Consider the following 27046-nt stretch of genomic DNA (forward strand, 5'->3'; position numbering starts at 1 on the left):
GCATTACCTTGAGAGCATGCTAACAAATTTGGGTCAAACGTTGAGTGTTGGGCGACAACGTTTGAAGTTCGAGTGTAATGTTTCAATTAGAAGCTCAAGATACAAATGTATCTGCAACTGTATCTGTATCTATATGTGTACGAGTATCTGCTGCTCAAAAAGCCATGGCTGCAGGGCATCCGCTTTGTCGCATTTGCCTTGACTTCCACTGGCCATTGGGTAATTCTGCAAAATTCGCTGCTGGCTTCTAAGAAATGAAAAGGTTCTGATTTTGAGTCTCTTTTCTGCTGCGGATATGGGGTTCGTCTTTTTTTTTTTTTTTTTGGTAGAGGGGTTGGGGGAAGGGCTTCCGAAAAGTATTGCAAAAGCTGGTTGAAATTGTATCTCTCGTATATTTTTTTCTCTTTTCATATATAGAAGTTCATTTTATTACTTTTGTTTCGGTTTCTGTGTGGGTTTTGCTTTGTCTTTGCAGCATGCATGATTCAAAACTTATGTATTTAAAATTCGGTATTTCAGTGTTTACTCGTTTTTATTTAATTCTCATTCCAGTTTCGTCGGTTCTCATCCATTTCCATTTCCATTTACGTTTACTTTTTCATTTTAATTTATTATTATTAATCCCATGTTTAAACTATGTATATATAATGACATTTTTATCATTTATTTTAAATGATATTTACTAACACCGCGGCCTTTTGCGCCCCAAACGATCGACCGATCTGCCGATCCATTCATTTCATTCTTCATTTATTATTATAATAACAATTCACTCAATTAGCTCAAATCGCGTCAATCTACACATATTGACATTGGAGATCATAAGCATTTTCAACTCATCTTCACCATCGTTACCCTCGGTATCATATCATCATCATCATTATTTTTATCATTGACTTATGAAATTAGAGAAAAATTCTAATTCATTTGGTTTACGTGACCGTGTTCATCTCACTTCTGCTTCTTCATCATCATCATCATCTTTTTTTTTTTTATGTAATATCAACAATAAATTTTTACTTAATCTTAGTGTGAAATTATTCTTAGAGTACAGCTACAATCTGCTCGCATCGGCTAAGAAAAAAAGGATCAAGTAAAAGTACGAAACGAATCCTTCGAAATCCTTTGAAATCCTAGCTCAATCTCGGGATACTCTCTATCTCTATCGGTATCGTTTTTCCCCCCAATTTGCAATTCTTTTCAATCGTTCCTAATCATTGTAATACCGTAAAATATAAGATTTTGATTTGAGCATTCTTTTTTCCTAATCATTTCATCGATTTTGGTGTTTTCTGGCACACTTTGCCTGGTTTTGGGGGAGCTTCAAAAAATGTACATACGTCCATCTCAAGCCGTGTCCTCTATAAGGTTCCTCCTCCTATCTCATCTCATCTCATCTCATTTCGTCTCGTCTTGTCACGTTCGTTCGATCTATCGTTCGCTTTAAGGTATAATACTTAGTTAATTTGGCCACTTGGCTGCATTTGTGGTTGTGGGTAGGTAGTTAGTTCTTCAGTTTTTCGGGTAGGTTCGGTTGTTCTTCTTTTCCTTTTTTTTTTTTTGGGATACTTCTATGATTTGCATTGCCTCACTCCATTCATCTTCATCTTCATGCACGCTCAGAACCGAAAAGTTATAGCCCAGCGTCTAACGATAATACTCTATGCAAAATTGTTCAACCATTTTGAAACCATAGAATTGTTCTGGATATAAGTATGTTCATCATCTTGTGTGGTGTGCGGTTGGGAAATTCAAGTGGGTCGTGTGGTTGGTTGGTTGGTTGGGCTCGAATATAAGCTCAGGCTTAAATTGTTTTTTTGAGGGACAGCTAGAGAATAGAGAATTGTGTGGCACGTGTATACAAATGTGTTTTTGTTTGCTTTACTACTAAGTTCGATCTCAAGTGTGTGTCTGTGGTGTATCTTCGATGCGATCCTAACCCAAAGTAACTACATCATCAACTACGTTTAGTAAGTGATTGCTTGTGCACTCCGTAGTCGTAGTCTAAATTCTGTTTCTGTTTCTGTTTATGATTCGTCCATCTCAGAAGCTCTATGTGAGGGAAGCTAATAAAAAATTTCAAAATTTCTACTACAGTGAGGGAAAAAGCGAAAATACTGAGCGCTGGTTGCTGATCATGAAGCTGCACTAAAAAAAATGCCAGGTTTCTTCATTGCTAAGACAGTTTGTCGGTGTCGTTTGTAAAGTATCTCGAAAATTTGAAGCTGCTGCTTGCTTGGGTGGTTACTGGGCCAGTGGGTGTACGATTAATTCAATTCAATTCAATTCAATTCAATGCAAAGCGACTCGATTCCATTCGGTTTTTGGGTCTCCTAGTTGAGTTCTCGTTTTTTTTTTTTTTGGCTGTGGGTTAAAAGGAAGCGCTCCGCTATATTATTCTTATTGAACTTGACTGATTTTTAATGTATCCAACCTGAGTTTGAGTTGTTCGAAAAATATATATATGTGTTGTGTATACATATTTTCTGAATTTCCTACTTTCATCTTGTTTTCTTTTTTTTTTATTTTTTTTTCATATATATTTATACGGTTTATCTGCCTGTTTTGCGTTGACCTGCAATCTCCACATCCTTTCGCTAATTATTTTAATTCGTAATTGCAGTTAGTATGTGTGTTTTGTGCTCACTCTATGTTTTTTTCCATTTGTTTACTTTGCTTTTGCTTGAATTAAACGCGGCTGCAATTATTATTATGTATTTTTCGTTTTATTATGTTTGATTGCATTTTGTTTTTTGTGGTTTACTCATTTCTCATGGAATTCAATTAAACGTCAACAATTTGGTATTTTGGTTTTTTATAGGTGTTTTTTTTTTCTTTTCCTTTTCCTCCGTGTGTAAGTGTTGTGATCTGAATTAATTATATATTTTTTGTTTTTCTGTTACCTTTCATTTTTATTGCATTTAAAACGTGCACTTTGCTTCACCACTGTCTTCAGTTGATCTTCCATATGTTATTAATTAGTTTTTACTTGGCTTGAAACACTTGAAATTGCTCACATCGTAATTTGTTTATTTTTTTTTTTGTATGTTCTTCGTGTTCTTTTTGCTGAGTTGTGTCTCCTTGTGTCTATGTTTAATTATATTTAATTACGTAGTTTTTCTATAATTTACTAACTCGTTCAACTCCCTACCTGCGCACACAAGACTCTTACCGAAAATAATCGTTAGGTAAAAACAATTTGGAGTACTTCGGTTTCCATTTGTCTAACTCCAGTTAACTTAGACACTAACAAGTGCAAGATTTACATAAGCGTTTAATGCTGTTTTGACTAAATGCAGAATAAAACAAATAATACAACAAAACAATAATCGTAAAATATAACACATTGAGCATGGAATGGCAAATACAATCGGTTAAAAATTAATACAAAATAAACATACTGTTAAAACAGAAAACAAAATATAATAGAGGCAAATACAATTGGTTGTCTGTCGTTTAACACACACGTTTTTTTGTCTTTGCGTTGCGTTGCGTTGCGTTGCGACCGCAGTTCCCATAATACCCATTTATTCTTAAATTATATAGCTCGGCGCCAGGCGCCTTCTATCCTCCAGTCCTGACTGTCATCTCTCGTAGTGGTTGCTGTGTTGCTTCTTCAGTTGCTGTTGCTGCTGCTTGTGCCTTGGTAATACTTTAATGGTGTGGTGGTGTCGTGATGTGGCGTGTATCTGCATCTGCATGTGTGCCTCAGTACAGGGCTACGTTGGAGGCCTGCGTGTAGGCGTCCCACTCGCAGTCACAGCCCTCGAGGCAGTCGGGGCATTCCAGTTCGCTGTCTTGTCAGTACAGCCAGGACACGGGCACCCACTGCGGGGTGGTGTGCACCCGGTCGATGGCCGTCTCCAGCGTGGCAATCGTCTCGCTAATGTCGTTGTTCACAATCGTCAGATCGAAAAAGTGACCGTATAGCTGGCGCAGCATCTCCGACTCCTTGGCCAGTCGCTCCAGGCTGCCGTCGTACTGCCACGGGTACAAAGGAAAGCAATTAGATGGCTTCGACTTGGGTCTATCTATCGTGCTCCACTACTCACGTCTGCTATGTTTTGCAGTGAGGGCGCCGCTATAAAGACGACGTAGGGCGTGAACTCGGCGGTGCGGAGTATCTTCAGTGCCTGCGGCTCCACGTCCAATATGGCCATCTTGCCCTCGGTGTGAATCCGCCGGATGGTGTCCAACTTGGTGCCGTACATGGCGTCCTCATGGGTGCCTGCAAGCAGTTAAACGGATACTCATGAGATTATCGCGGCTATGTGGCATATGACCGAGTTCCTTACCGTATTCCAAGTACTCATTCGCACCGATGTCCGCCATCATTTCATCGTGCGAGACAAAGTAATAGCTGCGTCCGTTCTCCTCCTCGGGTTTGGCAGGTCTCGTTGTATCTGAAATAAATTTTACACCTTTTAGTTAAAATACTTGGACTAAACGGTAACTCATTTCTCAATTGATTACTGCTAAAAATATTAGCAGGCATTAGGTAAATTTTTAGTAATTTAACAACTTGTTCGGTAAAAACTACACATTACCAATGAAGTGCCAATAAATTTGTATTATTTTCAATCCATTAACTATATTACGATTACATGTAAGCACCTTTAAAATGCTTTAAAATCGAAAATGAGCAGGAAAAACCACCTACTGCGTTATATTAAAATGTATATTGCTGAAACAAGTACGGTTTATCTACAGCTAGAAATTTATGATGATTCTACTTAATGGAGATGAATACATCGATTTCTGCCCCATTAAGTCGACCAATTGAGCCGTATCTTTTTAACACGGAAAATGGGCTGATAAATCATAAGAATATTAGTAAATGCCTAAACCAAATCTGTATTTAAGAGAGCCTGTTGAACGTGAATTTATATCCAATATGATATAGATACTTACGTGGTATGGGATAGGCGTACTTGTCGGGATACTTCGATATCAAGGTGTTCTTGATGTGCCGCCTGCCGACTCCATGAGCACCCAAGAGCACCAACGTCTTGCGCTGAAAGTTCGGGTCGCCAACTGAAATAACAGGATGGGATAAGAATCAGTGTTCACCTGTGGCCATGTGGATGAGCAGGACGCTCAATCAAACGCACCTGGCACCTTGACAACCTCCTCGTACGTGACCACATCGAGCGTGTCGAAGATGGCATTGTGCTTGGCCAGATATTTGTCCCGGCATTGCTTCTTCTTGCGCCCGAAGATGGAGCAGTTAACTGTTGGTTACAATGGAGAATCAAAATGTTATTGAGTTGTTTCATTGGATGCACATTAGAGCTTGGTTAAGTTGAGAGCAGCATGCTTATAGAGCAGGCATAAAAACATGCTGTACATCAGGCATTGGATAAGTTCGATAAATTCGAGCATGAAGCAAGCACGATTTTGCTCGGTTATGACAGATGAGATCATGATATATCCCTTTGGATGATACACGTGATTATATATAAATTCTTTCTTTTTGAGTTCTTTTCCTGACCCTCCTGACCTAGAACTTCTTCAAATTGGATATGCGGTGTGTTCTTGCAGCCAACCTAACGTGCAGTGTTGTGAACATGTGTTGGATGTATTTCTCATTGGATCATTACAGTTTGGTGGGGCATTACTTTTGGATCATTACAGTTTGGTGGGGCATTACTTTTGGATCATTACAGTTTGGTGGGGCATTACTTTTGGATCATTACAGTTTGGTGGGGCATTACTTTTGGGGATCATAAGCGGGGAGTTCAATACTGTGGGTGTCATAAACAACGATGACTGAGGTGCATCTACTGTTTCGGATGGCGATGGTGAGCTTCCTTGGAACTGCAACTGCAACTGGGTGGTGGTTCGGTGGTGCCGTCTACATAAGCTACAACTTTCGGGCAGTCGGGTGTTTGGGTGGTTGGGTGGTTAGGTGGGTGGCTAGGTGGCTAGGTGACTGGTATTAATTCTTTATACAAAATGGCTATCGATAGAAATTCTGTTGTATAGAACGAGTAGTAGTAGTAGTAGTAATTGGTTTGTGTTGTCTGGTTTTTTGTGGCATAACAAAACGAGTCTTGGCAGCTCTCCCCATTTGGAGATTCGCTTGATTTTTGTGGTGTGTTGGTGTGTGGTGGGTGGTTTGGTGGTTTTTGGTTATATGGTAACTACCTGCTGATCCATCACACCCATCTGCGTGAGCGGAACATCCAGCACCCGGTTCTCCTGCATTATATTATCATACATACATAGTTTATAGAAATTCTTTGGCTTGGTTCGAGATGCGAGATTCATGGTTAGCAAAACTAGGTATTAGAGTTTTCTGTACAGGTGTGCATATGTATCATTGGGTCTTTGGATCTTCTGAGTTTTCAGCTAGAAATTTGGCAGCGGGAACTTTGGCTTTTCCCATATTTTGGTTGGTTTAATTTGATAAAGGTTTTACACCTTCGACTACTTTTTTGGGGCATGCAACTCTCTGTAAGTGTTTTAGTGTACAGATGTGGCTGTGTGTGTGGCTGTGGGTGGCGCTTGTGTGTGTTACTGGGTACATGTGTGTGATAGAGAGATACATATATGTATATATATAGAGAGAGAGGGAGAGAGAGGGAGAGAGAGCGCGCTTTCCCTTTCGGTTAACTACGAGTTCGTCATACACTTCCAATATAAGTACAATTATTCATATAGCATTCGATTGTTTGATTATATCGAGCATCCAATTACACATAGAGAACACGGATAGTTTTTTTTTTTTTTGGTTTCGAGACGCCTGCCGCTGGCCAGGATCTTCCCGGTCACTCCACTCACCCTGCTCCTGCTTGGTCTTGTCGACCGTCTGGCAGGCGATCCGCCACTCCTGCAGCTCCGGCGACGGTATCAGTCCTGCCGATCCGCCCACCGTGTCCAGTCGCGCCTGCCACCAGTGATGGTCGTCCTTGCTAATGATCTGTAAGGACATTGCCGTAATTACGCGATTATTATCGCAATGTACTTTAAAGTAGGGAGTGCCAGTGCCTACCTGGAGTATGTCACCCACTTGGAACGATATGCCCGCCTGGGCGCAGGGTATAAGCTCATCATCCAGCGGATTATAATCGAATTGGGCGCGCACGAATATCTGCGAATGCAAAAGGAGATGGAAAATGTACCAGATGAGCACGAGGCGAGTTGAAAATTGCAAATAGTTGACTGCAGGTCGATGATTAAGTTTTGCCATTACCATTTCTGTTCACTATTCACTGTTTTCTGCCATTTCAGCTACTTTTACTCGGCAACTGCAACTGAGTTGCGGCTGCCTCAGCGAAATGGCTTTCGGTCTGCGAATTACATGCAAAACTCATTTGCATGTCAAAAGCAGCAGCCACAGCAACAAAATCGGTAGCAACAAAGACACAAACAACAATCTGGCAAGCAGATGGCTCACAATGTTAGATGCCCTTACGGACTGGAAATTATAATGGAAAGACTACATAAACCGTATCGGGCATTTGCAGATTAAGTTGAATGCTTACAAACTGCCTTCATCAGGTTGCATAAGTTACGTTCACTTAGAATGTTGCAATTCAAAGAGTTCTCAGTTTTGAAACGAAAATGTAAGCCAAATAGATGATAGAAGCCACAAGAAATTCCGCACAAAACAGTTTATCAAATAATTGTCTGCGAAAATGTTTGAATTGAAATCAAATGCAAACATGTAACTTTTTGCAAATTAAAATGCCGTCAAGTGGCAACTGTTTAGAACAAAACTTTGGCTCATAATCACAGCACATATCCCACACATATCCCCAAACAGGGCATCCAAAAGCCGCTTGCCGTATCGTTATTGTTGACTAAGTGATGAACATAAATTAGACAAATTTACGGCTCTTGTGTGAGTTGTGCCTTTTGACTTGTCTGTGGGTTAATGAATATGCACATCTACCAGGATGCGGGATGCCCATGTGAGAGGGGTGAGTGGGTGGTAAATGGGTGTGGGTGGGTGTTTTCGTGTAAAAGTAATCTCGAATGGGTGGTGCCCTGTGCGTGGGCTGTATTGTCTTTTGTGGGTGGTGTGTATGGTGGGTGGTGTGTGTGTGTGTTTGGTGTGTGCGTGATTTCGTGATTTCGTGTCTATTGTGGGGAGCGTGATACTTACAAGCACCGGAGCGGGTCTGATCCTGAAAAGCTGCATGGTGGCATGAGTGGGGCAAGATAGAGAGTGGGGTTGGAGATAGGTAGGAGGTGTTTTGGAGTTTGTTTTGGAGGTTGTTTTGGAGGTAGGGAGCAGATTGAGAGATAGAGAAGTGTGGAGTTGTGTTAATGCACTGCGAAATAATTGCATAATGGATTATAGCTACAACAACTACAAACACACCGCGAACGGTTCGTTTATTATTATCAGAATACCTCATATACAATATTACATACTCGTACATTTTACATGACTACCTCTATACATCATAATGAACATAATGCACTCGACTGACTTGGTTTTGGTTTCGGGCTCGCATTCCATTGTTTGGGTGGAGCAAGGTGCCCTTTGCAATTCACTAATTAATCCCTTTTGATATTTTGATTTCTCCAAAATGGCAATCAATGCATTCAGCTTCATCGCATCTAAGAAGTTAATGCTCCAGGCGAAGGAGCTTTTCAAAAAGCATCATTATTTCACTATGCGATGTTAATAAGCAATGAGGTATATAGTTAATTTCTTATTCGATGGGGAAATCATGAAGCTTTTATTATAATGCGAGTCATTTATAATTGCTGAATATCCTCTTCTTGTTATTACTTAAAAGATATTTGCTGCACTCTGAGTAGTAACAAAGTACAAATGGCGAATGGAACACATAACTCAAACGCAATGAGAAGGTACTGCCATGACTTGTTTATAGTTTCTTGTATGATTAGTATGGTGATTAGTCAGCCTTAAAGTACACTATACTAGGTATTTACAGATATACTATATACTATATAATATATACTCGATCGCAACTTACCTCGCAGGGGGGCGGAGCGCTGCGGTACGAAGGAACTATCTTGAAGGTAACAGAACCGCGTGCCTCGCGCTGCAACAGAGGGATTAAGAGGGGACACACATTCAATTAGCGCGTTGACAAAGTCTGGACAGGATTTGGGGCTAATGGGTAAGGGGGGGGTGGTAATGGGATAAAGGAGAGCAAGTGAAAGTGGAAGACTGATTGGCGGGCTCACCAGCATTCGTTGCAATTGGCCAACCGACTGGTGCTGCACCGGCTGGCCGTTGATCTCCCGTATCTCGTCGCCCACGTGCAGCGTGGCCTGGCGATGAATCATCCCGCCGTGCATAATCCTGGCCACAATGCACCGCCCGTCCTCGGTCATCTTCAGCGTGATGCCCTGCAAAAAAAAAAGGCATTAGATACTACTCGGTAGGCGGCACATGCAGCTTACTTACCATGGGCTCGTCCGTGTTCTTCTGGAACTGCACCAGTCGCACCCGGGTCACATGCTGCAGTTCGCCGCCCTCGACGTTGTCCAGCTCGTCGCCATTGAGGTAGGGCACCATCGGGGGCGGGGTGACGCGCAGCGCCTCCTCCCCGTAGACATCCCGGGCCACCACATCGTGGCTATGGAGCAGAGCCTGCAAAGCAGAGCAAACACAGGTGGTAACCAGGTTATATGGCACTTCATAGTTTCGGCATAGTGCAGTTGCACAACTAGACGGTAATTTATTCTCTTTGCCGGGATTAAAAAATGCTTTTAATGAGCTCTAAGACGGTCACTTTTTTCCATTTTAATTCTTTGTACTATTTAATGTTGCATATTAAGCTCTGTTTAGCTGATGTGGTGACAAAAAGTACCATAATTTATGGGGCAATAAAACTATAAAGCTCCGAAGTAAATTCAAGCGATTTTTGCATGGAAATTGCATTATGGCATGTCAGAAGGTCCTTTTCGTACCCGGAAGTAAATCGTTTGAAAGGGAAATAATGTTGATTTAAACACATGCTAGACATTGGCAACCCGCTGCTCGGTGGTGCAGGCTTCGGTTTAGGGTTAGCCTAAATTATGGCCGGCAATTAAGCTGGCCGTTATGAGCTTCGTTCTGGCCATGTACCACACCATCCAGCTCGTTTGGCTGGGAAATTAAATTTCCGATTTGCCACGCCTGCCACATACATCATAACGCCCAATTGGGGGGAGGTGGGGGTGGGGGCAACACCCGACCGCACGGCACAACTTGTTTACAACATTAACTGTGCGACATTTGTTGCTCGGCCACACAGTTTCCAAGCATCGAGAACAACACAAACGAGCTGGATAAAAAACACATGGCATCCATCCAGAGGATGAAACGCCCATTTCGGAAAAGCCGTTAAAAGCGGCAACAGCCACAAACGAGGGCACGCACATGACCCCTAACCCCGTGACCCCATGGATAACCAGGGATAACCGGGCAACGACAAAAATCTCAACAATTTATGGCAACTCCTGCGCGTTGACTTGGGCCTGCGGAGCTGATACAATTTCGGTTTTAATAAATTATGTTTAATAACGCTTTGAATATGTTGCGAAATTAATTTTTCCTGCCCTTGCCCTTTATCCTGTGCCGTATTATCCTGGCGCAGGAATGTCAGAAAAAGGAACAAACGCAGTTCAGGACCTCAAGCTGGTGATGGTGATGGTGCTGGTTTCGAAGCTGAAGCTGAATCAGAATCTGAGGCATTGGGCTAGGCCATAAAAAAGGATTTTACTGCGATGCCATGCCGTGACACTTGTGCCACTCACACGCACACAGACGCACACAGACACGCACACAGATACGCACACAGACGCACAGCAGGGACGCACGCACAGCGAAAAGGACGATGTCCTCGATGTACAAATTTACACTGATCAAAAACAGTGCCTACTCAGATTACACGGGCAGCGAAAGGAATATGTATTTTGAGTAACATGTGAGCAGTAAAAGTTTGATTTCCGATCTCAATTTCAGATTGGTTTATTATTTTATGAGTTGATATGGCTTGTAATGGTTACACAATGTATTTATGCCACATTTCTGTAACTTAGGCGTCTCCATGTGCCGAGTTAAGTAACTAAAAAGGGGAGCCATTTAATTAAAGACTTACGACTTGTGCGAGTTACGATTAGCCTAATTTAAATCAAATCCTTCAAGGGATTAACTCTTGTTGTTTGAGGCATATTTATGTCGCAGCAATAAGCTTGGAAAAACCCAAAGTTAATGTTTGCCATCTGTATGCGAGTGTACATTTACATATATATATGCTAAGTACATCTAACGCACCGACAGCACTTTTGCCCGCTGCCCCGACACCTTGCCCCACACCTCTCTGTCCCCTGTTTCTCGTATTTTAGCCTCCCCCCTTTAACTACCCCATCAGCTTCATCCCCTAGAAGCATTCATCCCCAATCCACTGGAACTGGAACTGAAACTGGCACTGCCACTGGCCCCATAAAAAACGCAATTTTCAACGCTGATGATTACTCAATGCCACAAACACGGGCACGTACCAGACCCACGCACTCACACACACACACACACACTTTCGAAAACACACCTACAGCAGTTCACCCACACATCTAAGCCGCATCAGACGCACACAAATACACATACTTAAACAGAAAGCACGTTTCATTTCCGCCACAGACATCGCTGCCGACATCGACCGCAAAACTTAACTGAGCAGCAGCTCCTCTCTTTTTCGAAGGATATCGCGCTCTGGTTGCGAGTGGAAAAATATACACATATATATGTAGCTCTCCCTTTCTATCTCTCTCGCTCTCTCTCTCTGTCTCTATTTGGGTTGATTTTCCGCTTTTCCAGCGTAGTGCACTACGCAAGGAGGAGTCTGCACCGAGGACTTGGCACTCAGCAGTTTTGAGTGAATATCCGCAATGGCGTGTGCATAAATATTTCATAATACTTGGGAGCACATCGCGCAGCAGGGGAATCCCCAAAAAAAAAAAAACTTAGTTAGCTGTGTAAACAAGGATACGAGTATGATTGCGAGGATACGTTGAGGGGGTTTTTGGGGTTTGGGGGGTAAGTGTTTGGGGATTGACAGGTGGTAATCGAGTTTGGGCTTATCGGGAAACATCAATTCAATAATTTCGACGTGTTGGATTCGAACGAATCATTTTCCGGGCGGGTAGGATATCAAATTTAGTGCGCCTTGATTTGCCATTGGTAAATGGAAATACCACCATCGAGCATCCTTCAGATGGTCTTTTGATCCCGCCGTAAACATGCCAACCGATTTCATTCAATTTCAAACTGTTTCGAATGCGGATAAGTAACCCTATGCGATGGGGTTGGTATAAATGCTTTTTGGGGTACAGGATAGTACAAATCCTGGAATGGGAAAATTAGAAGATGTTTACCGAATGCCTAAACAAATTACGAGCCTAAGAGTTGAATATCCATTTGTAGAAACCTTAAAGGATAAGTTTACAGTACCAGATAAAAGATTTGAAAATACAAACAAAATCGTTGCATTCATAAAGGGTTCAAGTTAAATACCATTAAATTCTCCTTTTTCGATGGATGAAGCTCTTTAAGATTCGCTCAGATGTTATTTTCCGAGCAGAATCAAATCACAAATTCCGTACTGTGTCTGTCTGCAATTTATTGTATTTGCTCGTTTTGGCAGAAGTTTGCAATCCAATTACGCCAGAACTTGCAACTACCCATTAATGGGAGTTAGAAACAGCCTTAGAAGACAACCACGCCTACCATCAAACCATCAGCAGCCGCAACGGAATTTCACTAAATGAATGGGTAATACAATTTCCTTTTTGCCAAGCAGCAAAATTAACTACATCGAATAAAATTTGCTGAACTTGGCAACTATTTAAATGCGGCAGAAGGACAGCAGGACAGCAGGACAGCAGGACGAGGCGTGTTTCCTTGGGAAATGGAGGAAATCCCGAGAAGGACACACGCCTGGTTGGCTAAAAACCAAGTCGGCACTGAACGATAAACAACGTAATCTGATTTCACTTAAGGCCCAGCATCCTCAATCCCCTCAACTCTCTTCCGCCCAATGGCCACGCCCACTGACCACTGAAAAGGGGGCTGGGTGGGTTGTTGGTCCATATTTAACACCAAGTTGGTGGACCAATAAAACGGTAAATTTAATAAGCGCTTGACAGGCGCAAAGTTGAGCAGTTAAGTTTAATGCCTCATTAGGCGCTCCGTTTCTGTGACATTGATAGCCAACGTGGCGAACTTTTGGCCAACACACACACACACACTAACCACACACCCACAAAGGAGTGGGTGTGGCTGTGGGAGTGTGAGTGGCCCACAGCTGCCTCTGATTTCCATGATTAATACTTAAGTGCTTGTTAAAGTTTTGCCGAGCTCCCGAGTTTCCCCATTTTCCCATTTTTCCCCGCCTCTTCGGTCGCCGTTGTTGCCCCGATCATAAGTATGCAGATGCCTGTTGTTTGCTGAGGTCCTGGCCTAAACAATCAGTATAACCCCATCCCGCTTTATTTGTTTGCTGCTGAGGCAGCAACAGCAGCAACAGCAGCAGCAACAGCAGCAGCCGCATCAGAGGTGAACTCCACCGGAAACTGGACGGCAGCTGGGATCTAAATGTAAAGAGAAAAATCCGCATTTGCATCCATAGCCAAAAGCAACGACAACTTTTATTAGTCGCAAACAACTGAGTTTCACTCTCACTTTGCACTATTTTCGACCAAGAAGAACCTGAGTGCCGAGCACTGGCTTTTCAATAATTCAAACGGCAAAGTTGTCCATAAATTTGCGCACCAGTCTTTGACATAAAACTAACTTTGCCAAACGAAATCTTGAGCTCTGAGCTCTACACTCTGAATAAGTAAAACTCAAAGGTTCGAGTTGTACGAATAAATACAGAAGCTATTTTAAACGAAGTAATGTAATTGACTCGCAACTTCGGCCAACTAATTGTAGTTCACGTCACTTGGGATTTGTAGTGAAGCAAAAGCTATAGAAGCATAAGCTATAGAAGCAAAATCTATAGAAGCACATGTTCTATTTCTGCCACATCTCTTTCTATTTAATATTTTAAAGGAAATTAACAAGACATGAAAGTGACTGCTCAAAACAAACTTTGCCATCGACATCTAAAGTTAATGAATGAAAAGTAGACTTTCAGACTTTGAAAAACAAATACGAGGAGTTACCAGAATGGATAAAGACATTAAAGCTATGCCTAAAGCCCATAATAACTCGCTTAATAAGTTATGATATTTCAAGTTACCTATTACCCAGTTTTGTTGTACACTTTTAGCTATTTTGCCGCCAATTGTCCATCAGCGACAGCTGAGTCAGGTTCATTGCTTGGCGGCCAGCCAGTCCATCCAGGGAGCTGGTCATTTTTCCAGCTTTATGCTAAGCCACTAACCAACGGACCAGCAACCACCGATGCCCAACCACCGACCCCAAAAACCACCCAACCCCACCAACCTAGGACCACCCGACCACACGAACGTTATTTGTTGGTTTTAATAATTACACAGCATGGCCAAGGGAAGTATGGTTTGGGCACTGCGAGAAAGCCGGATATATATAACATTTTCTTTTCTTTTTTCATTTATGTTGTTGTTTTTTTTCATCTGCTCTAGGATTCGTCGCTCTTTAATATTCCGTGCCACACGTCAATTACACACGTACGCGCGACTGCGAATGGCTTCCGCATCCATTTCGGGATTTCGGAGGTGGGCAGGAAAAACAGACAGCACGCGGAGCAGTTGGGAGCAGAGGACGGCAGCCGTTGACAGCTGAATCATCTGGATTAATGCCGAATTTTAATTAGTACCATGGGCACTCGCCACTGGCAGATACCCAACCTACAACCTCCCACCTCCAACCTCCAAGAACCCCAGAGGTCCTAGTACCCCCCAGCTACGTTGCCGCACGGACTTCAGTTGTTAATCCCATTTTGTGGCAAAGCCTGGCAGGATAGTTGGCCACATTTGGCACCTTATCGGGTTTGGAGCAGCGACAACAACGCCCGGAGGTCGTGGCAAAGATTAAGTGCACCCCACATATGTGAGCCGACCGCCAAATGAATCTTCTCCGGCTTAATTATTCCCAGCTCATTGCCAGCTCTTCACTTTGAACTTTAAAACAGGTGGACGCTCGCGTTCCGAACTAAGGATACCTTTTAAAAATCACTTTGCCCAACGAAAATCAAATATTTAGCCATAAAAATAAATAAATGTGACCATAAAAAGTTTGATTTTTGCTTTGAATCGGCTGTTTTATTTTAATCAACGCAAGCTAATTGCAAAAAAATTATATAAAACGAAATATCTGTAGTATGATAATTGCTGTTTGCTACTAAAATAAAATGCTGCAATCAAAAGCGTATATATGCGAAAATTGCTATTTGAACTTGCAAATTTTTAAAATAAAATAAACATCATGGGTCAATTGTGTTTCTAATTGTTTTTTATAAATATAAACGAGCCACTGTCATTGTAAATTTGGTAAATAAAGGTATCCAATCAGTTATATGCAATAACAATGGCTGTTTGTTTGTAAAAACAATAAATATAACTAATAATAATAAATGCAAAGGTAAACCAATGTGTTGAGTCAAATGAAACGAAATGGGCATATTATGTACTCCACTCAAACCCAATAAACCCTTGAACTTGAAGAGCACTCGGTATGGGTGAGCTCGGAATAAAAGCTGTTTAAAGTTGATGGTTGATGGCTGTTGGCAGTGTGTGTGTGTGGTGTGTGTGTTGTGTGTGTGCATCAGTCGGCTGTCAAGCTGTCAGGTCTGGCTCACATCGCGCATCCCGGGGCTCAAGTGAGCTCCCAGAGCTACCAGAGCTACCGGTGCTAGCAAAGCTACCAGGATATTCCCCAGTTGGCGAACTTCCAGCTCAAAGGACCCAAAACATTTGTGGGCTGGGCCTGTCTGTTTCGTGTCGCGCATTCAACGATAAGCAGCAGCCAGCTTTCCATGGAGTTAGCCCATAAAACTTGGCAGTGGAGCGAGTTGTGCTATCGCTAACTTATCACCTGGCCGAACTTATTGTTGCGGTCCGGCCATCTTCACTTCCATACACATAGCATACACATCCGGTTTTTGGCTGCGTTGCGATAGCATTCAATGCGTTGCGATCCAAGTTGCGATACTGTGCTGGTTTGTGGCTGATGTGGCTGGCAACCACCGAGACACAGTCTTACAGTTAACATTGGTCTCCAATACACAACATTCACCGTATGACTATGTCGGGGTAATTGAGCGGCATCCTTTCTTCTCGATTTCAGCGGCGGCTAACACTTCCTGCCTATTAGCTGGCATTATTATTGACAGACAATGTCCTTTACCCGAGCAGCCGGTGATATTTGACGAGGACGAGGACGAGAATGATGACGATGATTATAATGAGGATGTTGGCAATGATTATTATGATGATGTCGGTTCGGCGGGGTGGTATTGATTGACAGGTGGGCTCTCGTTTCAGAGGGCCAGGTAATAGTGCGCCAGGCTCCCTTATCAGCCAAACAATGGCTGCGACATCCTCCCACTCATCATTCAATTTACCGCCACGCCGAAAAATCCATACATATATATATATATTGATATTTTCATAACAAAAGGTTTTTCGTTGTCGGTTTTTGGTGTCGTGTTTTGGGTTTTTTTTTCCGCAACTGGCGCCGCAACTGAGGCTGTGTGGCAAACAACCACAAATTTCCGGTGTGTGCGTGCATATTATGCATTTATCGCCGACATCTATCAGCGGTGCAAAGGAAAAAGCGGACTCTTTTCCGTTGGCGAAACATATTGTCATCGCTTTCACCTTGCCACCTCCCAATTTTCCCTCCCATCTGTCTTTCTCCATCATTTCTCCAACCCACTGCCACACACTCTAAAAAAAAATATGGCTTCTGCATATTAAATATGGGTTTTTGCTGCCTGAGTGCCGTATGTTTTCAACGGGTCAGCTTTCAATTTTTCCCCCAATCTGTTTTAATTTTCCAGAAAGGTTTTTCCACCTTTATAAATCTGCATGTAATGGTACTTAATTGTTCAAATGCATTGCATTCAATATTCATTTGTTTCTGTTTTTTTTGTGAAAAGAAATGTAAAATCCTCTTTAAATTGTACACTTTATAATGGTTTGCAGTCACAGTAAGAAGCTTAACTACAGGAAAATGTATGTCCTTGGACTCAACAACAATTTGTGCGTGTTTTTGGTAAATATATATGTATGTGCTATGTAAATCGGACAATGCATTTTGTTGTGAACATGAAATTATGCCGATTTAAGACATCTCCATTGAGGAAATACGTTTCTGTAAGTGTGCCATTTCTCACGCGCTTTCTTTGTGTTCGTGTGACTAATGACGCCGTTAGGTAGGCAACACTTTCTTCTTGGCGCACATACACACACACGTACATACATACACACACGAACACGCAACAGGACACTCACATGCACATCTGCATATGTAAATGTAATTTTATAGCCCGCTTTCTTTGCTGAGCTGTTCCGAGGGTGTAAGTGTGTAAGTGGGTGTAAGTGTGAGTGTAAATGCGAGTGTGTGCGCACACATATTATTATTTTTGCACACTCGGCAGATTGTCTATGTGTGCGTGTTTGTACATCATGTGCTTATACGTGTGAGTGTGTGCGGCATGTAAAATTTGTTTATTCAATTTCAACTAGGCAAACAACGCCGCAACGGCTGCAGCGGCACAAAGGGCGATAACTCACTTTCGTAACAAGTAAACTAATTATTTCTTCACTTTTTTCATACTTTCTTTATCCCCTCTCCCTTCTTACCCCTTCCCCCATTTCCCATTCCCCATTCCCTATAACTTTTTCTTTGTTTTCTTTTGCTCAAGTTGTTGTTTTATGCTTGCCTTGAAAACATGAGGGGACTGTAGATAGAGGGGTCCATATGTCCTGCGCGGGGGGTGGGGGATTGTTAAATTGCAAAATAATGTACACACTTGCTGCTTGTAATCGCCGTTGTTGTTGTTCTTACAGGCTCTAACTGCTTGTTTCAGGCCATTGTGCTTGTTCATCATCATCATCACCATCACCAGCACCAGCACACACACGTCCTTTTTAGGGTGGACCAACATAGGCCAGAGAGTTTTGACAATTTAACTCGCATTACCTACAAGCACTTGCGCTTTCCACTGGCAATTAACATTTTCTAACCAAATTGAATTTCAAACGAATTTTACAAAAATTACGCATACGACATGTAATCCGTTTAACAACTTTGATCGTGTTTTGATAAGGCTTTTAAAATTTAGAAATTTAAAAATTTATGTAAATTTTGTTTATAGATTGCAAGCATTTCAAACATTTTTTGTAATTTACCCCTAATACGACTTGTAAGCTAGGCTATTTTAAAAGTTTTCGAATTTGGAGTTTCGCATTGGGTTCAGAAGTTTTAAAAAAGTTTTAACAAGGCCGAAAAGTGTGCCGAAAATTGGACACGCACTTGGGAGCCACTCTAATGCCACTCATACGAACATCCTCGGGCGCAATTAACGCATTCACAAATGAAGAGTGTCAAGGCTTCAGTCAGTCAGTGGGTTGGCTGGGGTCCTTTGGTCCTTCGCTCCTTTGGTCCTTCAATCCTTCGTTCCTTCGGTCCACCAGTTCACCAGTCCACCAGTCACTTTGTCAGTTAGGCAGTTTTCGCCCTTCCATTTTCCTTTCCATTTCCATTTCCTTGCCCTGTCTTCGCATTCTATTCTTCTTTGCCAGCTTTTCTTTTTTTTCTTTTTCTTTTTGGGGCCGGCAGCCCGAAAAAAGCGTTGCTCAAGTCCTTCTATCAAGATACAAGTTTTTGTATGCCTGCCAGAGGGAATGCTAAATGTATGACAACACTTTCGTGAATCTGTGTGTGTGTATGCTGGGTGGGTATTGGGTGGTATGGCTGGCATGGGTGGTATGTGCGGCATGTGGCATGTGCCACACGCTGTGACGGCCACCATCAGGCAGGTGTAAGTTAGTTAGTCTCGAATCTCCGCAATCAGCTCCCTTCTCAGTTTCTCCCCGCCATGGAAATTACAAATTCTCTCATGCATTGTGGCATCAAATTTGAGGTACTTAGGCGGCTAATGTTCGCGATGAGAGAAATTTTTGGAATCATTTGTCGGATACTTTAGATAAAACAGCAACAATATGTTTACGGGCCCACCTCAGGGGAGTTAATCAAATGAAATGGCTACGACTTAAGGGCTTTCTGGCGGCTAATGAAAACGATATGTCCATAGATATGGGTCGTGAAATTTTAGTTGTGTTGTAAAATGGTTTTTGTATAATGCCAAAATAATATGTAATGTTTCAGTCACGTTATTTAACAAATTTATATTTAAGCCATGTTATTTCCTACATTTAATTCCTATTTTAAGCCATGTTATTTCATATATTTAATGCCTAATTTTAGCCATGTTATTTCCTACATTTAATTCCTTATTTTAGCCATGTTATTTCCTACTTTTAACTCCTACTTTAAGCCATGTTATTTCCTACTTTTAACTCCTACTACTTTAAGCCATGTTATTTCCTACTTTTAATTCCCAATTTTAGCCATGTTATTTCCTACTTTTAACTCGTACTTTAAGCCATGTTATTTCCCACATTTAATTCCTATTCTAGTCATGCTATTTTCTACATTTAACAAATCAGTTTCAATACACAGGTTCTAATAGTAAATCACAAATTATGCGGAAATCTTTTAAAAAGTTTGAAACTCTGTTTATTTGTGAGCTCCATTTACCTTTGATAGGTTGTCAGGACAATGTCAACTGAACTACCCATATTAAATGAGCAAAATTATCAAAGATTCCTGTTCGTTCCACCCACGCAGGCAAACTTTTTGAAGGTCTTAAGAGTTTGCCTTCTTCGGAGAGTGCTCAACTTTTGGCACAACTCTATTGCCTGTGTCTAAGTCGCTGCCTAAGCTTTATGCAGTGCTCAGTTCGTTCCTTTTATAGTTGGTAGTTGGTGCGTTGTAAAATTTCTTTTTGAAAAAAAAATTGTTGGCAACTCAATTTGAGGCGTTGGTGACCACACCTTTTGCTGGTCGCCCCTGGCGGGATGATCTTTCAGAACGGCAGCATAACGAGCCTATTTGCTATGCCTCATGCCCCTTTGGCCAACGCCCCTTCTCCATCAGTAAGTCCATCAACCAACCCAGCAATCCTGCAATCCAGCAACCCAGCTACCAACCCACATTCAGTGGCCCGGTCTTGTGTAATATTTATGTAAATTTCTGCCCTAGCGCAAGAATTGAAAGGCGTAATGGTCCTGTGTCGCAGCAGCCTTCGGAACCTGCGGAGCCAGCGGAACCTTTTGGAACCTTCACTGGCTTTGGTGGCCCGGGCTGGAAAAGTCCGCCTCCTCGACATTGGGACAAACCCACTTTGCATATGATTCGCTCCGTAACTTTGCTGCTTGTGCGTGTTTCGGTTGGCTTCTCATAATAAATGACAACGAGCATATTACGCTCTATAATCGAGTGGAAGAGAATTATTTTGTGTGAACTAATTGCATTAGTGACATTCAATTTGACGGCGGAAAGCGTAGTGGTAGCAAAAGGGGCCAACAAAAAAAAAGGAAAAGCGAGCGAGCGAAAGGAAAAACAACGTTAAATGGCAATTGTCACAAAAGGGCCGGGATTTCTGATAGTCGATCCCCTGTTCGCTGTCCGCTGTTCGCTGTTCTAGTTTCTGTTGCCACATCATAGTTTACTCCCGGACCTGTTTTATGCCCGGCGCAGTCAAGCAAAAACCTGCGCCTGTCGCTGATTTAGGAAAAGCGACCCAAGCCCAAACTCAAACCCAAAGCCAAAGCCAAAACCAAGGCCCAAAAACCCCAAGCCCAGCGCCAAAGGACGTGGCAGGACCCTCAGCCCAGGCGCAGAAAAGAAAAAAAAATATATATAAAAAGGTAACCGGGTCACCGCTTGGGCAATCATGTGAATCGAGCTCTTTATAATTTGCGAAACTATGTGAGCCGTGGACCCAGCGAGAGTTGCTATGGATGTTCCTTTTGTGTGCGGATTATCTCTTAACAGGCATTGGAATATAAAGCGAGGTGCCCATTTAATGATACTCTGGGAAGCTTTTAAGTGGCCAGTTACCATGGGTTTACTGTGCCATTCAACTTAAAGCTACTTGTATAAAATACATCTGGCTTACCAAACAACTTGTATTCTTCCAAAGAAATCCTAGTGCTACATGTTTACGAATAACTTATCTAATCACTTTGACTCCATATGCAATTTATTAAAATATGTGCCAGTCTTGTGGCATTTAAGAAAATCTATTTATCACTTGTATTTACTTTAGCAAAGTGCACTATTAATGCACTTGAAAGGATTTGTGCAAGGTATCCTTGCAATGCAGAGCATAAATAACTTCAAGAGGATTCAGTTCACTTATTTAAGAAGCATTAAGTTGTTCATGTGAGAAATCAGCTTAAATTCATTTGCGGAAATAAGAAGCATCATCCATAAGACGATTACTTGGAATGACCACAATATGTTTATCATTTAAAATATGCAAACAAATAGTTAACAACCCATGAAACCCCCCTCGTTGTCCTGTGTAAGTGTGCACATGCGGTATGCGTATTTTCCTGATCTGGTGTGTTTTCATTTTTCTTCTTTTTTTTTTGGTCATTTTGGGCTGGCCAAAATGAAAATAATCTTACATGTCGTTGACACATTTCGCAGTACTGGCAAAATGCTGGGCTTCCGCTTCAAGTTGCTTACCTGGCGGTCCGTAAAAAAATCATTCAGTTAGCAAGCGGATTTTGGGGAAGAGAAAAGAGAGAAGAAACAAAGAGAAATAAGTCGAGATGCGATTAGTGGGGCAACTAAAAGCTACTTATCAGATACAATTAATATGTACAATTTCTAGATGGCAACAACTGAAAAGCGCAATAAACATTTTGTGGCAAGCTGAATTAGTCAACGGATTTTAGCGACTGATTTTTTTTTTTGGGTATTATATGGCCGGCATATATGACCAGGCCATGGATAATATATATGTACATTTTACGAATCACGATCAGAGACGACATCTCATCCGTCTCATCTCATCTCACCTGGTGTCCGGAGCAGATGGAGCCGTTCGGCACGCGCACACGGAACGGACTGTGGACCGGGCAGGAGGTGCGCGGTCCCCACCTGGTTACCGCCGCCTGCTGCAGCGACAGCGCCGAGCTGCACGGATTGAAGAGCGCCGGCGGCGGCGGCGGTATGCTGATCGAGCTCAAGCCGCTCAAACTGCGACAATGGCCGCCGGTGGCATTGGTGGCAAGCATGGCGGCAGCATCCGCGGCTGCCACAGCGGCCGGACATTGGGGCACACTCTGACCGCTGCTGCCGACGCCGCTGCCGCTCATACCGCTGCTGCCGCTGCTGCCCAGCAGTGAGATGTGCGAGCCACCGGACATCAACGACTGTGATGTCAGCCCATGATGCTGGCACATGCCAATGGAATGATGGTTTTGTGGCACTATACCAACGCCACAAGAGGTCACGCCAACGCCACCGCCGATCGCCGCATTGGACCATTGACCCGTCTGCTGCGATGGCCCAACGCCGCCGCCGCCGCCCGCTCCAGATCCAGCCGCTCCAGGTCCAGGTGCCGCCGCCGCTTGTGGGTCGCCGCCGGCGCAGTAGTGATCCACCGTAAAACTGTCTTGGCTACCAGAGCATTGCAGGCGATGCGGGGGCGGTGGCGACGAGTGGCGCGGGTAAATGTTGTGTCCTTTCGGGGATTACTTCGATTGCTCCCCCCTCCTGTGCCGCACTGCACCTTCTAGCCTTTTGATATGCGCTTTAGGCCAGGAGTGGTTGCCAGTGTGTTGCCAGTGTTGCTGTGGCTTATGTTGCGGCTGTTCTCACTGTTTGGGCCAACAAGCATTGCTTACAGGTTTATGGTTTTAACTCTATCTCTCTCTCTCTCTCTCTCTCTCTCTCTCTCTCTGTGTCTCTATTGTTTCAGTTTGTTAACAATGGTTTGTGCTTTGTCATGTATCCGTCTGCGATCACAGCTTTTCCAACAACAACATCTATTTAATTATGATTAATCAACAACAAGAAAGTCTACAACAATTTGGTTTGTCGGATTGGGGTATCTCCTATTCGCTTATTACTGTCCTCTATTATTCATTAATGGTTATGTAAATTCTGTTGCTATCACTGGTAATATAATGTGTCCGATTCGTCCAATATCCAATCTGCATCTGTATCTGCAACTGCATCTGTATCTGTTTCAGTATCTGCATCTGCATTCGCATCCCACGACGCTGAGTTGATGTGGCAATAAATTATTGTATCCTTTTTAATTGAGCCTGCCTGGGCAGCAGATATATACTTTTGTTTCGGTTTAAGCTATTTTAAATGCTTGAGTGTTTATGTGCTGCAATTGATGCAATTAACTTGTTCATCACAATTGTAATTAATTTGTTGTATTTGGTTTTTTGGTTTAGCTTGGTTTTAATCTTGGCTTTATTATTGAGTTCTCTATAATAGATGTGTGTGTTTTAATTTGATGCAACTTTTAGAATTTAATTTTGAATTGATTTTGTTTTGTTTTAGCTTTTATATTTTCAAATTTTCTAGCATGCGATTTCTGCAAAGGAAAATCGTTGAAAAGCTCAAAATTTAACGAAATTTATTCGACTTGCGAAAGTGTGGGTGTGTGTGCGTAGGTGGGGAAAGTGGCTGGGTGTGTGGGTGTGATTGTGTGTGTGGGAGTCAAGGGGTGTTAACTATATACAAACTCAGCACAGCGGGAAAAGGAATTTCGGGCTTAGGGAATTTCAATTTAATGTTGCACGCTGCTGCGAGGAGCCCTTCCAGGAACACTTGTTCTCGCATTTAATACAAATAAATTAAATATTTAATCCCTTAGACACACGCACCTGTACAATTGAAATTAGTGAAACGATAGGCAACCTAGAATCCCCCTTCCTCCTTCCTTCCCCTGAATCCCCAACCCCGAAAGCAATCAACGAAACAGATGGGAACCAAATGGAGCATAATATGCACTGGCGAAAAATCGATTGGGCAATGAAAAGGCCTACAAAATCGTTTCGTAACAGATAATTCTGTAGATCCTAAAAACCTTACAGCTCTAGCTCCATTTTCATTTCAGTTTTTACTTGCTAAAACTGATAGATAACAATGATTTTATCAAAGCATCTACCTTTTCTCTAACTCTACTATTCAAGATTTAATCAATGGTTCGCTTTGTTTTTGCGCCCTAGAACTTTGCATTGTTTCGGGTGTAGACAGTTTTCTATTCCGCGCCTCGTTTTAATTAAACTCACCGTCTAGGCAACTGAAAATGTGTATTTTATATGCCTCAGAGATAAAAATAAAAATTTACAATATAAAAACCTGTGTTGTGTCCCCGGGGAAGAGAGAAGCCAAAACCGAAACCGAAACAGAACAGGCGAAGGCGGAACGGGGCTGTTTATCTAAACGGTTCCAAAAGGCAATCGTTTGGGGAAAAAGCCTAAAAAATAAAAATAAAAACGGCGGCGGGGGGAGAAAACAAGTCTGTGAAACAAAATAAAGCCAAATAAAAAACAAAATCGAGAGGATAGGAGAGGAGTTGAGAGTAGAGAAAACATGGAACTCGGGAAATTATATGCGCTAATAAAGACAGGAGAGCGAGGGGGCTGAGGGGGAGTGGAAGAGGACTCCCAAGGACTCCATTGCCAGGCAATTCCCAAGGGCGACTATCGGGACCGCAGGCGGAGACTATTTATGCTAAATAGTTTTCAACAAATTCCAAAAACACACTGACTGCCGAAAGTCTGCTATCGTTGCCATTGCTGGCATTACTGGCATCGAATTAAATTAAAACGGAATTGTGAATGCTTAAATAATATTCGCATAATAAAAAAAGAGGGACTCCACGAATTGGGAGGCGTTGAAATGTTTGCTTTTGGCGCAGCTTCCGCTGAATGCTAATGTGCCACATGCCGCCCATAATTGAATGGGAACGTGCCCGTCTCGTCCTGGCTTCTCGTCCTTCTGCTTCTGCTTTTCTTCTGGCTTTCAACTTTGGCTTTGGATTTGGCTTTCTCTTTATCCTGCGGGCCAGGAAGTCAGCCAAGGACGTGGAAGCTACGTTGCCGTGGTAGCTGGAACTTTGCAGCGGAAAATACGCGTTCAAAATAACCAAATTCAATTCATAAAAGATTCAAAAACCAACAAAGAAAGTATGGCAGAAAGACAGAGAGAGCGAAAGAGAGAGAGAGAGAGCAACAAAGTCTGAAAGAAAGCAAAATGTTGAAAAACAGAAAAACAAAAAAACCAGACAAAATAAAAACCAAGTTGAGGTAAAGTGAGTTTTTACAAGTCTATCTGTATCCTGAGGACCAAGGACCAAGGACCAAGTGGGGAAATGAAGGACTTCGTCTAAACCACTGAGCTGCACTTGCCACTCGCTGGCAAGGAGATGCGGTGCTGATGAATTTCCAAGTGGAAAACGGGCAAAAATGGAAAGCAAAAATGGAGGAAATAAAAATCTCACAAATTTTCAGCACAGTGGTCACTTCATCAGTTTAGCTTTAACTGTTGAGTTTAATCAGTGAATTGAGTGCACCTAGCAGATTTACCAATCAACTCAATTAAGACCGCAAATCATTAGAATCTAGCTGAGATTTCGAGCATTTCATTGATTACTTATGGCTAAATGCAATATTGAACATAATGAAGTCATTTAAGTATTGAAGAACAAACAAACAACGATTTAGCTTCATCCTCTCAACAGCATTATGTTCATAGCATACGTTTTGTATGATAATATTGGAACATCTGGAGCTGTGTTTTCAATCAAAATAAACCAACCTACAGCTGCAGGTAAATATTCAAATCTAGTATCTTCGACTCGTGCAGAAGCTGGAGTGAAGTAAATGAAAATTCTAATTTCCACGCGACCACTGTAGTTGAATTCTCTTGCAGCTTCTCTTCGGCTTTTCCCCCATTTTCCCCCCCACTTTCCCCGCTTTCCCCAGTCTTTGTGTATATATACACATTTTTGATAAGGCAAACGGAAATGGCATAGGATGGCAGGGGTGGGGTAAAAAGGGGGCGGTACTGTGCTGAGTGGCAAAGTGAAGTGAAGCGAACTTCAGTTTGTTGAGGAATTCCAAGTTTGCAGGTGGGTGGTGGGGTATGTGGGTGGATTTTCGTTCAGGTGTTCTACGCTTTTTTTCTTCGTATGTTAGTACTTACTGCAACGAAATGTTGTTGTTGTGCGTATCTAACTCGTTGTGTAGTCTGTGTTTTTTTTTTTTGTGGGTTTTTTCTGCTTTAATGAATTAGGGAGTACATATTTTTTGTTCTTTATTGTTTTAATTTATTTAGCTTTTTGCTTGCACTGGCTGTAGTTTTTTTCGGAATAAATTGATGTAAATTAGTTTTTGTTCTGCACCGTTTTCATTTACACCGCATAAATCAGCCCACACACAGACACACACACTCACACATAAGCACACGCACACAAATAAACGTAGGCGAAATGCGATTCATTTAATTCAATTCAATTGAGGAGTGAATTTTGGTGGCGCGTTCGTGAAATCATTGATAATCGTTTCTAGCAAATCGATTTGGCAATGCGGTCGAAATGGTTTCTCTGCTGGCGTCGCTGCCTTATCCTTGTTGCGGTTGTTGCTTCTCCAAGAGAGAGCGCTTCAGCGGGGGCAGGCTCTCTCTTGAATGAGAGAAATCAGAAACTCCCACACATACACACCAAGAGCGAAGCGAGGGAACGGGGGCCATGGAAGGCCAGAAGCTGACCGGATCGGACAATATGAGAAAAAAAATTCAAAGGGAAACCAGAGAGGCTGCGAAAAAAAGTCGCCAAAACGACCACGCACACTTATTTTTTTTTCACTCTTGTGAAAATGTGTGCGAGAATTTTCCTTGTGAAAATCAATGCTTTCGCCTTTACACTTTTTTGTGTTGCCTACTTTTTTGCGCGCAACTTTGTTGGGTAACGAAAGTGTGCACTGCTTGTAATTAAAAAGTTTCTATCGCTTTTTTTCGACTATCCAAAACTTTAGTTGGCCCGCTGTC

The 27046-nt window shown here is 42.3% G+C and overlaps 1 protein-coding gene across 13 annotated transcripts in view; it reads right to left on the bottom strand.

Annotated features, from left to right (window-relative positions):
* Positions 1 to 2835: 2835 nt before the first annotated feature.
* The window catches only part of LOC120450767 (peripheral plasma membrane protein CASK), a 41979-nt gene continuing 17768 nt past the window's right edge, over positions 2836 to 27046 (bottom strand). For 3 of the 13 annotated variants that reach the window (XM_039633908.2, XM_039633907.1, XM_039633916.1), the window contains 12 exons: positions 9392 to 9577; positions 9169 to 9333; positions 8955 to 9023; positions 8111 to 8140; positions 6995 to 7093; positions 6784 to 6922; positions 6148 to 6201; positions 5112 to 5231; positions 4912 to 5034; positions 4296 to 4403; positions 4053 to 4228; positions 2836 to 3981 (listed from right to left, as the gene is read on the bottom strand). In XM_039633908.2, the coding sequence (XP_039489842.1) occupies positions 3802 to 3981; positions 4053 to 4228; positions 4296 to 4403; positions 4912 to 5034; positions 5112 to 5231; positions 6148 to 6201; positions 6784 to 6922; positions 6995 to 7093; positions 8111 to 8140; positions 8955 to 9023; positions 9169 to 9333; positions 9392 to 9577 (1449 nt within the window). In that variant the 3' untranslated portion in view covers positions 2836 to 3801. Of the gene's footprint in view, positions 3982 to 4052; positions 4229 to 4295; positions 4404 to 4911; positions 5035 to 5111; positions 5232 to 6147; positions 6202 to 6783; positions 6923 to 6994; positions 7094 to 8110; positions 8141 to 8954; positions 9095 to 9168; positions 9334 to 9391; positions 9578 to 18738; positions 18790 to 21654; positions 21716 to 22050; positions 23202 to 27046 lie in introns of those variants that run through there. The other 10 variants (XM_039633912.1, XM_039633917.1, XM_039633913.2 and 7 more) reach the window with 9 other exon arrangements.

The sequence above is a fragment of the Drosophila santomea genome, chromosome 3R (genome assembly GCF_016746245.2).
Source record: "Drosophila santomea strain STO CAGO 1482 chromosome 3R, Prin_Dsan_1.1, whole genome shotgun sequence".
NCBI lineage: Eukaryota > Metazoa > Arthropoda > Insecta > Diptera > Drosophilidae > Drosophila > Drosophila santomea.